The sequence below is a fragment of the Triplophysa rosa genome, linkage group LG17 (genome assembly GCF_024868665.1).
Source record: "Triplophysa rosa linkage group LG17, Trosa_1v2, whole genome shotgun sequence".
Classification (NCBI taxonomy): Eukaryota; Metazoa; Chordata; class Actinopteri; order Cypriniformes; family Nemacheilidae; genus Triplophysa; species Triplophysa rosa.
The window spans coordinates 7,482,649-7,499,218 of record NC_079906.1 but is presented as its reverse complement, the minus strand read 5'-3'; the positions used below and the strand labels follow the sequence as shown (position 1 = coordinate 7,499,218).

The 16,570-nt window shown below is 39.2% G+C and overlaps 1 protein-coding gene across 4 annotated transcripts in view; it reads right to left on the bottom strand.

Moving 5' to 3' along the window:
* Positions 1–2,479: 2,479 nt before the first annotated feature.
* rimbp2b (RIMS binding protein 2b) overlaps positions 2,480–16,570 on the bottom strand; it is a 74,139-nt gene continuing 60,048 nt past the window's right edge. Inside the window, exons 14-20 of one of the 4 annotated variants that reach the window (XM_057356243.1) lie at positions 13,822–13,973; positions 11,875–12,528; positions 10,982–11,131; positions 10,084–10,239; positions 6,879–7,643; positions 5,326–5,440; positions 2,480–2,594 (exon numbers count right to left, since the gene is read on the bottom strand). In XM_057356243.1, coding sequence (XP_057212226.1) covers positions 5,408–5,440; positions 6,879–7,643; positions 10,084–10,239; positions 10,982–11,131; positions 11,875–12,528; positions 13,822–13,973 — 1,910 coding nt within the window. In that variant the 3' untranslated portion in view covers positions 2,480–2,594; positions 5,326–5,407. Of the gene's footprint in view, positions 2,595–4,751; positions 4,866–5,325; positions 5,441–6,878; positions 7,644–10,083; positions 10,240–10,981; positions 11,132–11,874; positions 12,529–13,821; positions 13,974–16,570 lie in introns of those variants that run through there. The other 3 variants (XM_057356245.1, XM_057356244.1, XM_057356246.1) reach the window with 3 other exon arrangements.

Genomic DNA, 16,570 nt, shown 5'->3' with positions numbered 1-16,570 from the left:
ATGCTTAAAACCAAACAGCTCTAGGACCTCATTGACTACCATAGTAGGAAAAATTACTTTATATATTTTTTTGTTCTGTTGAACACAAAAGAAGATACTGTATGTTGAAGAATGTAGGACAGTTCTGGGGCACTTTTGACTATCATTGTCATTTTTCCTACTATGATAGTCAATGGGGTCCAATAACTGTTTGGTTACAAGCATTCTTCCAAATATCTCTGTGTTCAACCAAACAAAGAAATTTATACAGGTCTGGAACAACTAGAGTGAGTAATTCATGGCAGAAACTTTATTTTTGGATGAACTATCCCTTTAAATGTCGACGATAAAGACAAACTATTAAATGCTTTCTCATTTGTACTTGGCTAAATGTGTCTGATACATGATTAAATGTAAAGGTGAAGTGCCCAATTTGTAAAAAATATTTTCTCCTTTCCAAGACTAAGACAATTAAAGTATACCGAGTAGGATGATTCTCCCACAACAAAACCACACAGGCTGACAGTTATTTGGTGGGCGATTTTTAGAACTATAATTCTAGGACAGGGTCCGTCTGTACCTCCACATCCACGTTTGGAGAGCTCTCTCTGGGGTCATAATCATACAAGGCCACCATTCTCCGCGTCGACACCTGGTGTTGCCTTCCACTCCTCTTGTTCCGCTCTGAGGACAAGTTACACAATAAATGGACAGAAAAAGAAAGTGCAAATTATTCAGCAGATTAGACAGACCTAAAACAAAACCTTTGTAAGGATCAATTTGCTTGTTATGGTGCGGCTGTTCTGCTGTGACACATGCAACGCGTTTTTTCTTGAATGACTCAAAATAAACAAATACACAAGTCATGATATGAAAAATAATATAAGACATACTGTACAGCCGCGGGAAAATTAATTTCAATTGTTCTGAATTTATAGGTATGTGTTTAAGTAAAATGATCATTTTTGTTTCATTCTGTGTACTACTAACAATATTTCTACCGAATTTCAAATAAAAATGGTTTCAATGAGTTTTTTAACTGAAAATGAAAACCGGAGAAACAGGTCAACATAACGATGCTCTGTGTTTTTTCAGAACTTAAATACTGCAAAGAAAACAAGTTCATATTCACTTTTAAGCAATAGAGGGTAATATCTGTTCATTTCCTAACATTTTTTATGCGATGACCTTGATTTTATCACAGTTTTCATGTGTCTTGTCATGCTGTCAGTCTTTCACATTGCTGTTGGATGACTTCATGTCACTCCTGAGGTTTGATTTTGATGAAATTCAACAGACACCGGAATGGCCACAATATTTTTAGAATAAATGAAAATGTGGAACGGTCTCTTAATTTTTTCCGTGGCTGTATATACTGTAATTCTGATATGAACTATTCAGCACCAAATACAGTAGTGTCACTGGAAACATCAGGTGTGATACAACATTTAAACATCACATTAAACATCCCATAAGAGAAATCGCATTTAAATCAGGAAAAAAAGTGTAAAACGTATGGAGTCCATGCCAGCGCATGCTGTTATTAAAGTAACAGGAGCACATATTTTACTCAAAGATGCTGATCATATAATGTGTAAATATTAGTAAAAGTTAGTAAAAGACACAAACAAATAACACTTTTGGGTCACAGTGTAAATCCCAAGTACATTTTTCCATTTGTTTGAAGTGTCGTGGGTGACGTACAAGTCATGCTCACAATTGAAGTGTCATTCAAGAGCCAAAGGAAAGTTCAGAGGTGAGCGATAAAAAAGGCACTTCAATGAAAACCAGAAAAAAAAGGACTGAATGAAACTGATACAGAAACTCTGAAGAGGTACAAACCTCTCTTGGATTTCCGGGACCTGCGGTTAATTGAACGGCCATCACTGAACCTATTACAGTTCACTTGAAAAGAAAAGAGTAAGTAGAGAATGAAAGAGAGCGCGAGGAAAGAATAAAGGCAAGCAATGCACAGACTGTATTCAAAAGAAATACTCTCCCTTACAGGAGTAGAGGGAGTTGATGAAAGATTATAGATGAGGGGAAATGAAGTACAGTAGGCTGAGATGGCAAGAGGCCAGCACGAGGGACTTTGTAGAATGAAAGAAGTTCATACCTATTTTCTCAATGGGGGTGTTGAGAGGCAGAAATCCCTGTTTGAGCAGCTGGTCAATCATTTCATCGTCGTCCGTGTGGATCTCTGAGACCATGTTACAGGGGATGAGCCCCCTGCGGCCACAGACCTCCGCCCGGTAGAATCCATCCGTGTCCTTTTCTCCAAATACCTGCACAACACAGCAGGACCATGTAAATGCACTTTTAAACAAGTTGCCAGCTAAACAAAACTCAAATGGATTTATGAACTAAACCAAATACTTGAAATGAAGTATAAGCAACACTTCAAAATGCTGATATTAAGTGAGGACAAACACACTGTTGACTTCCAACCTTTATGATCTGGCCCTCTTTAAACGGGAGCTCCTCCACAGCAGCATCAGGGTTGGGAGACATGGACAGGGGGTCGTAGTCAAACATGGCCACAAATAATCGTGGCAGGTCTTCTCGCTCTGACTCATAATAGTCTGGAGACCTCCGTTCTCGGCCTCCATAACCATCTGCAAAGAGGAGAAAGTTCTGCTACACACAGAACCCAAATGACAGATCCAAACCCAGCCATGCTGTAGTCTTTCTGTCTACGTTTTTAAATAAAAATCATTAAAAAAAATTATTTACATGCCCTCAGAAGCATCAGTCCACTCTTGACTAGTGGATTCAATTTGCAAAAATGACATTGCAGCACGACTTTGTTAAAATACAAAATACAGTACATAATAAACTGATTAAAATGATAATCATACCTAATGAATATGTCACACCATTTTATATGATGATCATACCATGAAATGTCATTTTCTCTGTTCAGTAAAACCACCAGCAAGCTCATATTTAAAAGTTGTCATGCATAAAAAAACAGAGATAAACACAGTTTTACTGGTAAAACACACAGACCTAAGACAGACATGCAGCAACTTACAAGCTTACTGAAATGATCCACTACAAATCAAATCAAGCAGTGACTTACATATGGACAGTCAACATTTCATTTCTTTTATAATCACACCAGCTCAGAGAAAAAAAACTATTTTAGAAACAGAGAAAATATTGAAAAATGCTGAAAAATATATCCTAAACATGATCTTTCTTTTGGAGTTTTATTTTGCCATTTTTATATACTGGCCTTTTATTTTTAACATATTTTTTAAAAAGAACAACAATGGACAAAAATGACTGACCCTCATTTCTTTTGTTTTGTAAAATATAAATAATATATGTTTCAGGTTTGTATTTACTTGACTAGTTTCTATGCATTTCATGTTCGAAAAGCTAAGATCAAATTAAATCTTGATCTTGTAAAGAGTTTATTGAAACAATAACACTGTGACTCTACTGTAATACCAATGGGGAAAGTAAGGTTACATAATTTTCCAGAATAAGATGATGTAAATAGTGGACCATCCCAGTAAACTGGAAGTGAAGCTGTCAAAACTGAGCCCTACAACTGAGATGAACATGTGTGGAACATTCACAAGCAGCGCTTCAGATCTTTAAGAAGAGGCTTATGAGGTGTACTGATACACTGACAACATCCATGCTAATTCATGTTCAGCAATGATGGGGGAAACAACAAGGAAAGCAATTTGGGGGGTGTCATCACAAACACTGTCTGGTGTTTTTAGGCCACACAATGAGCACACAGTGAATGGAACTGAAACTCTTATTCCTAGTGCTCATTATCTGAAACTAAAACAAGACTAAAAAACTAGAAAATAAAGTATACAAATAAATAAACAAATATGAAACGAAAGTGCTTTAGATAATTGTATCAATACACAAACATTTATTGGTTTACGGCACACCGTAATCACCTAAAGTAGAAGGTTGAACTGAAAATATAGCGGCCCCAAAAAGTATATCTGTGGAATTCCTCTACACACTGAATAGTTAAATATAGTAAGATGAAAGTGCTGCTGTACACTCATTATTCATGTTATTCGCATTTGAAAGGATTACTAAAATTAGGCAAAATATTTTATAATTGTGTATATGAAGAGTTCATTTGCAAAAACAGATAACTTCATTTACTTATTTTCAATCATGTTTTTATTGAACATTCCAAGTAATATCAGCCAAACTGCAGTTGAGTTGTTTTAATTAAGTAATCATAACTAAAAAACACAATAAAAAACTTTTTTTTGAAACAGCGTTATCTGTGTTTGCAAATAAACTCTTCATATGCAAATGTGCAGTATGTAAAAAGTTTATATTTGTTCTTCAAAGTTACATATTAGCACCCCAGAGGTACATATTGGTACCAAATGTATACACATCTGTCCCTAAATTGTAAATAATAAGACAGTTTTAGAGGTTACCGCCCCAGTGACAACCTTGGGTACATTTGGGGACTATTTTCTCCTATGTAGGGTCACGCTATACAAATGTCTGACAAGCAGATCTTCACAAATACTTTCATTTTAAAACATTATTGTCTAAAACATCTCATGTTTTGTCATTTAAAGCTTCAGATATTATTTTGGGGCCACTGTAGCTCAATAAATGACTGCTCTGTCTATACCACGTTGGGCAGCTTCTGTTCTGCTTTCCTGTTTCTTGTAATCAAAATACACCTTCAATAATCTGATATTTTAGCTCAATTGTTTTGATATTGTTCATCATTTTTTCCCATGGAGGCCCTCGCCACATACCATATCGGTGTTCTGCTTGCTGTGGGGGCCCTTTCCTGCCGCGGGCTACACTGCCATAGTAAACATCGTCCTTAGGTGAGAGGTTCCCCTCACTCCCCTCACTGTTATTCTCCACGGTGATCTCTATGGAAACACCAATCATTTTTAGTATTCCAGCTACACCCCCCTAGTTGTGGATTATGACATTTGCAAACGCTGTCTAGAAACGTTTTAGGATCAGGAATGCCATTCTTATAACAAAACAATGGCATGTTGATCTTAGAACAGCATTGAAAGCCAGCTGACATGGTTTATGGTTGCTTCAGAGGAAAACAGCAATGATTAAAATAATGATGATTTTATAGGTGATGGTGTGGCCTGTAACAGTCCTATTAATGCAGTTAAATCAGTATGCGAATCTGAAGTGATATAAACACCTCAGATCCAACAAACACTTCTTTAAGAGACTTCAGGGCCTACTGACACCAGAACTGTCACCGTATTTCGGAAAGAATTAGGGAGAGGGGGGATCGAGAAAAGACATTAGGTGTGACTCAGGCTGAGGAAGGCAGGTAGATCCCAAGCATCATGTGACCGCACTAACCAATGGAAGGAACGTTGATCGGTCGTCTCTGAGGGGGCGGGCAGCTGTGATTCATCCTACGGCCACGATGGTCCAGTCGATCCTAGTGTCCTGTTGAGGGAGAGTTCCCTAAAATCTTCAAGAGCAAACATTGAAATGTTAATTAAACATGTGGTTTCTACATAAATGGATATATCCTATAAAATCGGATTCCATTCAACCCAAAAAATGAATAAGTTTGGTACTTTCTCAAGATTCTAGTCCCAGGTGAGAATCAAAACAAGGAGGATGAACCCGGCAAAACATTTAACATAAACAATCAGAACGTAAACAAACTCTGACAACAACATGAGCAGGGTTTTGGCAGAAATCAGATGCTTAGCTAAAGACCATTTTGGTTTTTGTTCTGCTCCGTATCAGTTTGTGAACCTCTGGGAATGTTTTGGAAAGCTTTCTAAAAGACAACAGTGCATAGACTTATTAATGAATGTAATAATGCAAATTCTGTCATCATTTGTTGTTTGAAATTAGCATGATGTCCTTTCTTTCATGGAACACAAAATGTTATGCAGACGGTTAGTGACTGAGAGCTTTAGACCTCTTTTACTGTTTTTGTGATCCGCAAAAGAAAAAGTTACAGTCAAGTTGGTGAGTAAATGACAACAGAATTTACATTTTGGGTACAGATGTCCATATAGTTAGGCCATAACAACCACATATCACCTCCAATATTCTAAATATGGTTAACACAAATCGTTTTTCAATAATTAATTTGTACATTCTCATTTGGTGCCAACCAATATTGAATATTTGGTTATGGACCACTTCGGAAAGCGTAAACAATGCTGGTCCAGAAGAACTTCCTGTTTCAGCTTTTTAACACTACACATATGTTTGAACAAAGTACAACCAACAGAACATGTAAAACAAATATCTGTAAGATTTTATCATATATGTAAGATTAAAAAAATAATAATATTAAGTAAATAAATCATTGAAACCAGAGAAGTTTCTGGACCAGTGTTTACATCTTGCAAAGTGGTCTATATTCTTGATAGTAGTTCAAAAACCTTGCTGAATGAGATATTCCTGCACTCCTTAAGCTCTAAAGTACATATAGTATGTAAAATAGTTTATTTATATAGTTGATGGACCATGACGTGAGCAACAGTGTCATTTGATTCGAAAAATGTCTCACCACAGAAACAAGAAACACTCAGAAATGGCCTTTAGGTAATCAAAATAAAACCACATGTTTGAAAATTTTCACTCGACAACCTAGGAATCAAACAAAGTCACATGTCTAAAACAAATCAAAGTCAAGAACGATCGCATAGCAACACATCCCCCCAAAGAAAACAATCAGAATAACACCAAAATAATATTTTTAAAAAATGAAAACAATAAGCAACACCTAGCGGAAAAGACGAACCAAAAGACTACAACCAAACGAATAAGAGACTGGGTGGAAGACCATGAAAAGAAGAATGGCTGTATTGCTTGTCAATGAGAACAGAAAGCAGCAGGTGGATGAGGAGAGCGGAATGATGACAGGAGGGGTAGGAGACACACACCAGGGGTTCATCCATTGCCCTGTTGAGCCTGGCAACAGAGTAGGCCCTAATGTCCCTGTGATAGGTCCTGCCAACCTCGCTCAGCCTGCCCTCGCTCTGGAATCTGCGGTGAGGATGGTGATGATGCGGATAATAGTGGTAATGATGGTACGACTCCCGCATGCTCCTCCTCTCCGGAATGACGTCCAGGAAGTCCTCCTCCATGCTGCACTGTCGAGTGAGGGACCTTTTCCTGCCGGCGGCCAGCGCGCGACGCTCCACCGGCCCCTCGCTGTGGATGATCCGCATGTTGGGGCCAGAGCCCACCCGCAGCGGGCTGCCCCCCGTGTACGAATGGTACCCCCCACGGTATCCGAGCGAGCCCTCCTCCTCGCTGCCGCAGTCAAGTCCGCTGTCCGGGCTCTTGGTGGTTTGTCTGCTACTGCTGCTGCTCCAGCACGGACCTCTGGGAGCCCTCTCATCTATAGAGGTGTAACGCGGAGAGGAGCGTTGCCTTTGCAGCCTCCGGACGCACTTGCTGGACGACAGGTGGTTCGGCTGCCGAGAGTCCTGGTGATAGGGCCGGGGGCTCATGCATGGAGTACCTGGACGAGTTTCCTCGAAACGCAGGCGTTGACCCATGACCTCAGTGTCCGGATCCTCCTCTGCCACCTCCGGGATGCTGTGGAGCCGCTTGTGGGAGCGTAAGGAGCGTTGCCGCACCACCTCACGCTGGAGGTCCCAACTGTCGCGTTCCACGGTGAGGTCCTGACGCCTGTAATATGCCTTTGGGAGGCCAGAGAGGGTGATTGATGAGCCAAAGGTTTGGTTTTTCAGTTAAAATCGGGATTGTTTTTGGTTTGATGGTGTTAGAACAGGCAGAGTAGATAAAACAGTGTGCAAATAGAGAACAAAATGGGAAAAGAAAGACAAAATAAAGACAGAATTAGTTATCGGAGGTCATGGCCGAATTTTGGGCATGCAGTCTCATTCCGTGATGGACATGACATGCAACGGAAGGGAATCTGTTGGAGGAAGACGTCAGGAAACACAAACTGTACAGAAAATGGGAATTGGAAAGTATCACATACAGTGTGCAGGGCAAAGCACAATCCAAAAAAATAATTGTTATGAGAAATCATCAAACAGAACAAAAATAAATCAATAACCGGCGATCAAAGGAATCTATGGAAAGAATCTACACACTACAAGTGAATGTTAATACAAACAAACAAACAATATGGAGATTTGTCTGCCAAGCAAATTGTGACAAAGTTATTGTATTTTTGTATTTAATTCATAGTTATTGGGCCAGTATCCTGAAATAAAAAATACTGTTATTTTTGATATAATGGCTACATTAAAGGGATAGTTCACCCCAAAATTCTTTATTTACTCACCCTCAGGTTGTTTCAAACTTGTATACATTTCTTTGTTCAGTTGAACACAAAGAAAGATATTTGGAAAAAATCAGTTTTGGGACATCATTCACTACCATATATTGTATATATATTTTTTTCTGTTGAACACAAAATGAGATACTTTAAAGAATTTAGGAAAGCAAACATTTCTGCGGCGCCTTTGAAACCATTTTAATTTTTCCTACTATGGTAGTCCTCGAGAACTGAAAATTGCTAACATTCTTCTAAATATCTTCCTTTGTGTTCAGCAGAACAAAGAAATTTATACAGATTTGGAACAACTTGAGGTTGAGTAAATGATGACAGAATTTTCATTTTTGGGTGAACTTTCCCTTTAAGAAGCCACATTATAAATAGTAATCGTTGTTTTTCAATAGTTTTGTTTCACTGCTATATAATATCATTTAACGTTGAAAGTGGAGTTTTGACAGGTATCTTGACATCACGCTGAATTTGAGCATAGTTCACTACATTTAAAACATACCCAAAAACAGATGCACGTAATCTATAGAATATATATCATACCACAATTCCAATGGCCGCTCAGGTCTCCAAAGATAATTAAAAACAAAAATGACAAAAACTGAAATACAACATACCATTTATTGCTCATATATTCATACTGTACAGTTTTTTAACCCTGCATTATACTGTATTAGATGTCATATATTTTTTAATCAACTCTTAACAATAATAAACATTTGTCGTGAAGAGACACATATTTACAAAATTGAAAATTACACAGAAAACAAAGCAAAATTTAACATAAGTGTAACTATGAGACAAACAAACCAAAAGTGAATAATCGTGTCATTTAAGCAAACGTTACTTAAATGAGATTCCCAAAATGCCCCTGGAATGATATGTGCATTTTAGCTCATGATACAGTTTGTCCCACGACTGATTTTACACAAGCTTATGCAATACACAAATATAAAAACCTGTCAATAATGATAAAAAAGACATTATAATCCATATGGAAGACCTCAAACAAATTCACAACGTATATCTGCACATGTAGGATTATCATATGCAATTAATCTGTATTTATATAGGATCTGTTTAATAATCCTTTGATCCTGTCTGTATAAACACAAGCACCATATCTACTAGATGTAACATCAAGTAATCCAGATCTAATACTACTAGATATACTGTAAATGTATAGTGATACAATATCTAAAACTGGAAACAAGTGGAGTGCATAAAAGCATTTCAGATCTTCGACTCATGCAATGCGCTTGCACTTTAAGCCATTCAGATGTATTGTGCTTTGTATGATTAGACAGGCTTATACAAAGCTAGCTAAATGGTTGATGTCGAAGTTCGGCAGTGCAAACCCACCCGCCTTTAGGACCCAGGAGAGACTGAGGATGGGGTGACCCGTTAAGATCCTGCAACTACGCTCAGCTTTCAGATGCTCAAACTTTAAACAGAACGTCAAACAGCCCCCATCTTAAAATCCCAATTTTTGACCATTTTTAACACCATCCGCTGCTTCTGAAAACCAGCCTAACTTTAAGAAATACTCACCCATTTACTCAACCCCATGTCACGAGAGAGATCAACTCAAGAACCAGGAAATTCATACAGGTTTGGAACAACATTAGGCTGAGTAAACAATGATAAAACTTAGATTTTTGTTTCTACACTGTTGAAGTGGCAACCGTCTAATAGTACCCCCTCCGAGGACCCCTACAGACCACGGCATACTCCATCCCCCTGCGTCTGTCCCAGCCTCTAGCCTGCGGCCCTGCAGCCCACGCCCAAGACAGACGGCGGCCCGTAGGGTGTCTGTTCCATACCTTTAGCGTGTTGTGCGAGTTGATGCTGCGTCGTCGTCCTTCTTCCAACTGCATCTCTGAGTACAGCTCCTCCTCATCCTCCTCCATGATGTCAGACAGATCCGAGCCCCGACTGCTCTCCGTGTAGTAATCCTCACTGTGACTGTAGTGAGGATGCTGAGAGAATGAGAGATATTCATGACTTAAAACAAGAAATCAGTCAAAAAAAGACAGAAGAGAACATCACAAGCACAATAGGTGAAGTTTGTTAGGTTTTTAAATATCACATTATAGTTGTACTGTTCAGATTTATGAAGGCATTTAGAAACTGTATACATAGTTGTGATTAACTTAAACTTACGGAAAACCAACTTCATACATCCACTATAGGACCATACAAAAAAAACACTAAAGGCCCTGTGACAAGGGAGATCATTAAAATAAAGAGACAGTTCACCCAAAAATGAAAATTCATAATTTACTCACCCCCAGGTTGTGCCAAACCTGAATAAATTTCTTTGTTTTGCTGAACACAAAGGAAGATATTTGGGAGAATGTCAGAAACAGATCTCATCCCCCATTGACTCCCATAGTATTTATTTTCCCTACTATGGCAGTAAATGGGCGATGAAATCTGTTTGGTTACTGACATTCTTCCAAATATCTTCCTTTGTGTTCAGCATAACAAAGAAATGTACACAGGTTTGGAACAACCTGACGGTGAGTAAATGATGAATTTTCATTTTTGGATAAACTATCCCTTTAAATTGAATTTATACTGCTGGATGTATACAGGCTGTGGTGTAACCTTCTCATTTTGCCCTGGTCCTCATGAATTCTAGCACGGGCCCTGACTGTATGAGAGGACATGAAGAACTAGAAGAACTAGAAGAGCATTTGAGAGCATCTTTAGACTCACGTGTCTGCCCAGCTCTGAGCCTCTGAGAAATTCATCCACAGAAGCTCCTCTTCGCCTGGTGTGGGGGGAGTCGTACCCGTCCTCTTCTTCATCCGAGTTTAATGAGTGCAAGACGTTACCCCTCTCACTGAAGATGTTCCTCCTCTCCACCTGAAACACATCACAACTATCATACAGCATATAAAAATAAATATACCGATGTTTTGGCCAATCAATGGCATCGGCCGTCAGTACTGGTCATTAAAAGTAATTATCTGTGCTTTTAAACATTTTATATGAAAACATTAAAGATTACAGCAAATTTGTGATATGCAGTAAGAAAAACAAAAATGTTGTTCTGCTACATGTGTCTATTAGTCAGTTAGTTAGTTAATATAACAAATACAGTTACTAATAAAGTTTTCAAATTATGTATCAATTGAAAATATGTATCAATCAACTGTAGAATACTTGATTCTCATTGGCTAGTCATGACATTCCAAGGTCTGTTATTCCCCAATAACAACCGCTCAAAACGAATAACTAGAGATGCACAAATATATCGGTAAATAATCGCTATCGGATGATAAAAGCAATTTTTCACACTACTGGATATCGGCCAATAGTTTTAAAAACAGCCAGTGATCAGGGCCGATATAGCCTGTCAATCAATAGACGACAGGAAAATGCTATGAATTTGTGCTCTGTATATAGAAAATGTTAAGAAGCATCACCAGTTTGAGTTTCAATATTAATATTAGTCATTACATGAACATTAGCATTCAGAAAGTTAAGAAATATATATTTAATCTTTAGAATCGGTAAATATAACTCGGTGGAGAAATTTAGTATCGGTGCATCTCTACTGATAACACATGGTCATCAAGGTACACCCCTGTTTCCCCTGTACTCACCCTGCTGTTTGGAGGGTTCCTCTGCGCCGCTTGGCGGGCCATTTCACGAGCCACTGTGTTAGATATGGGCGCTCCTTGAGGTTGCGGCAAGATCCTCTGGGGAGAGGGTGAGCGTCGGCCTTCTATGTGAGGTGGCTCTAGCGTGTGCCCCCGGTGCGGTAAGGGTGACGGTGCCCGAGGATGTGGCTCCCAGGGCTGCCCCAGTCGCCTGCCCATCTCTGGCTCTTTGGCATGGGGGTCTCTGGCACTTGGTAGGAGTTTGGGTTTAGACATGGGGTACTGTGAGGGCGAGGGGTGGATGTGATGCTGAGGGTGAGGGGGTTGAGGGTGAGGCGGGGGTTGTGGCGGTTGGGGTGGCGGGGCACCGTGAGGTTGGACGTGTGGCTGCGGGTGGGTTGGGGGGTAGGCCTGCGGGTAAGGGGGTGGGTGTGTCTGAGAATGAGGCTGGGGGTGAGGTGGAGGATGAGACTGGAGGTGCGGGTGTGAATGGTGGTGAGGCACCAGGACGGTGTGTGGAATGGAGGCCGCGGGAGAGTCCTGAGACTCTCCTTGTGCTGATATTGTCCTCACGACGACCTCCTGTGCTTCCAGACACTGGATACGGTTCAGTTCCACCGTAACGAAATCCGCTGTGGGGAACATTACCTCTGCTATCTGAAAACAAACCAACAAGCAAACACAACAAATACAGCATGAACAAATGCATCTGCAGGCCCTGCAAGGATTTTTATACTGCTCCACAAAAAAGTTTTTTTTCAACTACATGTTTCGTGGCAAAAATATTTCCATATTTCCAAACTCTACTGAGTTTTATTTTTATATTGATTATTTTTATATTTTATTCGATTTTTACACTTTTATTTTATTTTATTTAAAAAACAAAAAAATGTTTTTGCATTTTATTTTATTATATACCATGTACAAAATACAATAATTTACATTGCAACAATGGTTGGAAATTAAGTAGGCTTTGCAAAAAAAAAAAACACGCAACATATGCACAAGGCTTAAGTCAAGACCCAGGAGAATGGCTACACAATATTACTACATAAGGAGATCGACAAAATATTAATATCAGCTAAAATTGTAGTCAATGTATGTTTCATTTCCTGCCATCTTTTTGTTCTTTGTCCAAAATATTCCAAATAATTTTGTCAAAAAAGATATAACTGCTTGACCTCAGTTATTTTTGTACAGTGCAGTTCAGCAATAAGTGGCCAATATTACGTTCAAATATGTGTATTAAGTAAGAATGTCCAGAGGACTTATATGTGTCATTATATAACACAAAAGTGCTCATGAGATGGCGCCAGTGAGCAAAATGAAATGATTGAATTCCTCATACTTGCAGATACCTAGAAAGCACATCAATATGTTCTATATGACATAGCATGTCTGCCCTCCAATAACTGATCCTGGACCTGTGTTTTGCCTCTATTTATGTTTTAATAATTAAGAGTTTTTTGGTAAAACTTTGGTAAATTGTTCATTGCTGTCTAAAAGAAAAAACCGGACATATTAAAAGTTCAGGTTGTTTTTTCTGTATGCCAAACTGTTTTCTGTATGACTACTGTTAGGAATGCACAGTATATTACCAGTCATATCTGTATTGGCCGACAAATGGTCAGTTTTAATGTCATCGGTAAAAATCAGGCCAATATATTAAAAACGACAAATTATGAATCATTTCCTTGAGTTGAACCCATTCAGGTGGGTTCAACCAGAATCTTTAACTAGTGTAAAGTAGGCTTGGAACATGACTTTCAAGAAAAAATTAACTTAATGTTACCCTGTTTTCTGCAGTCAATGTTTTAAAATAAAAGCAGATGTAAAAAGTATATCGGCCAATATATCGGTTATTGGCTTCCAACGTTAGAGAATTATCAGTTATCGTTATCAGCCAAAATTGACATATCCCTAGTTACAGTAGATATAACGTCACCTCACCTTTTGACCTTTAGTGCAGACTATATAGCCAATAACATTGGCTCCATTGGAGGTGCCGGTAGTTGTAAGAGCAGGAGGCTTCCAGCGAACCTGCAAGACTCCAGGAGTCTGTCCCATCTGAACCTGCACGTCCTGAGGAGGCAACGGAGGTCCTGTGAGAAACAGAAGATACACACAAAGAAAACATGAAACAAGTTCCATAAATTAGTGTGCTACAGAATACCAAGATTCAATCAAATTTTGCTATACACTGAAACTGCAACTGCACTTGTGTTTGTTCATGAGCTGTAATGCCAAAACGAATGCTTGCCTATGGAGAAATTATGATGCATATGTAATGGGCATGTTAATGTGTGGAGGTGCGTGCACATTACACAGATGAAAGGGCCGCCAGCTGGCCGCAGACTTTCACAGTATTTGCTTATGTCAGGACTCATTTTGTGTGGGCTGAATCGTTTTTATCATACACGTTATATGTGTCAGCAGCAATAGAGCCGCACCTTCTCACACCTACAACACACATTCACTTATGTGACTTATCATCACAAATGTTTAATATACCACTGCTGGAGTGAACAAGAGTGCAAAATGAACATTCTTAGTGACCCAACCTTTGAAACAGACAAATCTAAGATACCTTATTTAACATCAACATTGAATTGTGTTTATAGGTTTTTACCCTACAAGGTCCTAAATCTGATCAAACGTAATATTCTTGGCTCAGAGACAACCTCTCACTATCAAACAACTAATTGAGATAAGTGATCTTGGCTTCATTCCAGAAAGCGGCCACAGGTTTGATTCTGCTCATGGATCTCACCAATCCCCACTGATCGCTCCTCCGGCCTCCGCATGACAGATCATCACGGGAGAACTCAATCAGGGGTGCGTTTCCCAAAAGCATTGTTAGCCAACTATGGTCGCAAGTTCCGTCGTTCCAGCATAGTTCAACGATTCAAGTGTGTCCTGAAACCCTCGTTCCAACGATCAATTGCAAACAGCATCGCAAAGTTGCGTGGTTCTACAGGTCTAGAACTGTGGTTAGAAGCATAGTTCCTTATTATTATTACATGTAGACTTACATACATCATGTTTTTGAGCATGGTAAGCAAGCAACGTAGCAAGCAATCAGGTAAGCAAGCAACATGTAGTGCATTCTATATCCGGCATTCTAAATATGCAAATTCAGCGTTGTTTTTTTAAAAGTGCACATGAGAGTGGACCTAGGACCCTGGGGAATCCCTGGGCGGAGTTACGCAGGAGGAAACTTATGAACAGTAGCGGTGTTAACCACTATGCAAACCACGCAAATGTGTAGGGCCCCGCAAGCTTGGGGGCCCCCTAGTGGCCACAAGCGGTTAAATCTTTGATGATTGCTTTTGGCGCCAATCGGCCTGCGTGCGCTGCACCGGATGCACCTAATAACAGACAGGTCTGTCTCGGTTGATAAACCAATCAAAACTTTTAAAACTAGGGGGTGAGTTACCCACACTGTGACGCTCAGCCAGAGGCGCAATCGTCCGTTCATTTCATGTTGCTAACATTTACAGGAAAAACATTCTTTATGTGGAGTCCTTCAAATAAAGTAAGTCATGCTGGAGAAAAGTTTAGGCTGCTATGGAGTAAAGTGACACAGCGAAATGTCAACATGTGATTTTTAAAGCGTCTTACAAATACTGCTGTCTGATATTGTGAATTCAATTTTGCTGTTATTAGATGCATCTGCGAAAATTATATGATAATGAGACGCAGGCTCCATATAGTGTTAAAAGCAAACTGTATGTTTCATTGACAATAAGTGGAATGTGTGTTCACCTAGTCTAGAATGCAAGCACTGAAATCTTGAGGGTTCTTTAATAAAATTAATTTCTATAATATTTACTTGATTTGGGTTCATGCTATTTTGTTTAAATTATCAAAATTTGAAGCGCACATATCAAATATTAGATTCCAAAAAAAAGAATGTTTATTCTTATACCAAACTGTAAACAATTTTGTGTGCTGTTCAAAGTCAAATAAATCCAGGTTATATATGTCTCACTAATGACATATACTCAATATTACTGTTGTGCAGTTCAAAGAACAAATGTTAGTATTCATGTGTGGGGGACCTCAGGTCTTGACTTTGCTTAGGGCCCCCAAAATGGTAAAAACGCCCCTGCTTATGAATGAGTTAAATATCGTGAAATAAAATAATAGAGAGCAAAAATACGATAACAAAAATAGTTTTTGGATGCGGTGTACATTATTTACAGCAATAATATGACATTTAATCGATCTAAACGGATTTATTAGAAGACAGTATTACTTCACCACCTATGTGACGTCATCAACTATGTTGTTGAACCAACGTGGTTCAAACGACAGATGTGCGACAAAGTCACTATGTTTTCGAGAAACAGTCGTGAGTATCTAGTTAGTTTCTCAAACGATGCATCATACTATGGTGGTTAACCAGCGAGTTATGTCGTTGTTCGGGAAACGCACCCCAGAGCGAGGGCACCGCCCGGTCCAAAGATGTCACGACCATAACTGCCTGCGCAAGAGCTAAACTTGGATGGTGTCATTTGCGAAGCTGATCCAGAGAAACGGGATCAATGGTGTGTAATTGAATACAGCCCAAAGGCTGTCTTCATCCGATCAGGCTTTCATCTATGCGGTTAAATGTCTGCAGGTGCCTCCAGCGTGGAAGCGGCACACAATGAAAGATTTCTTCACTGTCCCACAGGGAAGCCCCACAGTTGTCCTT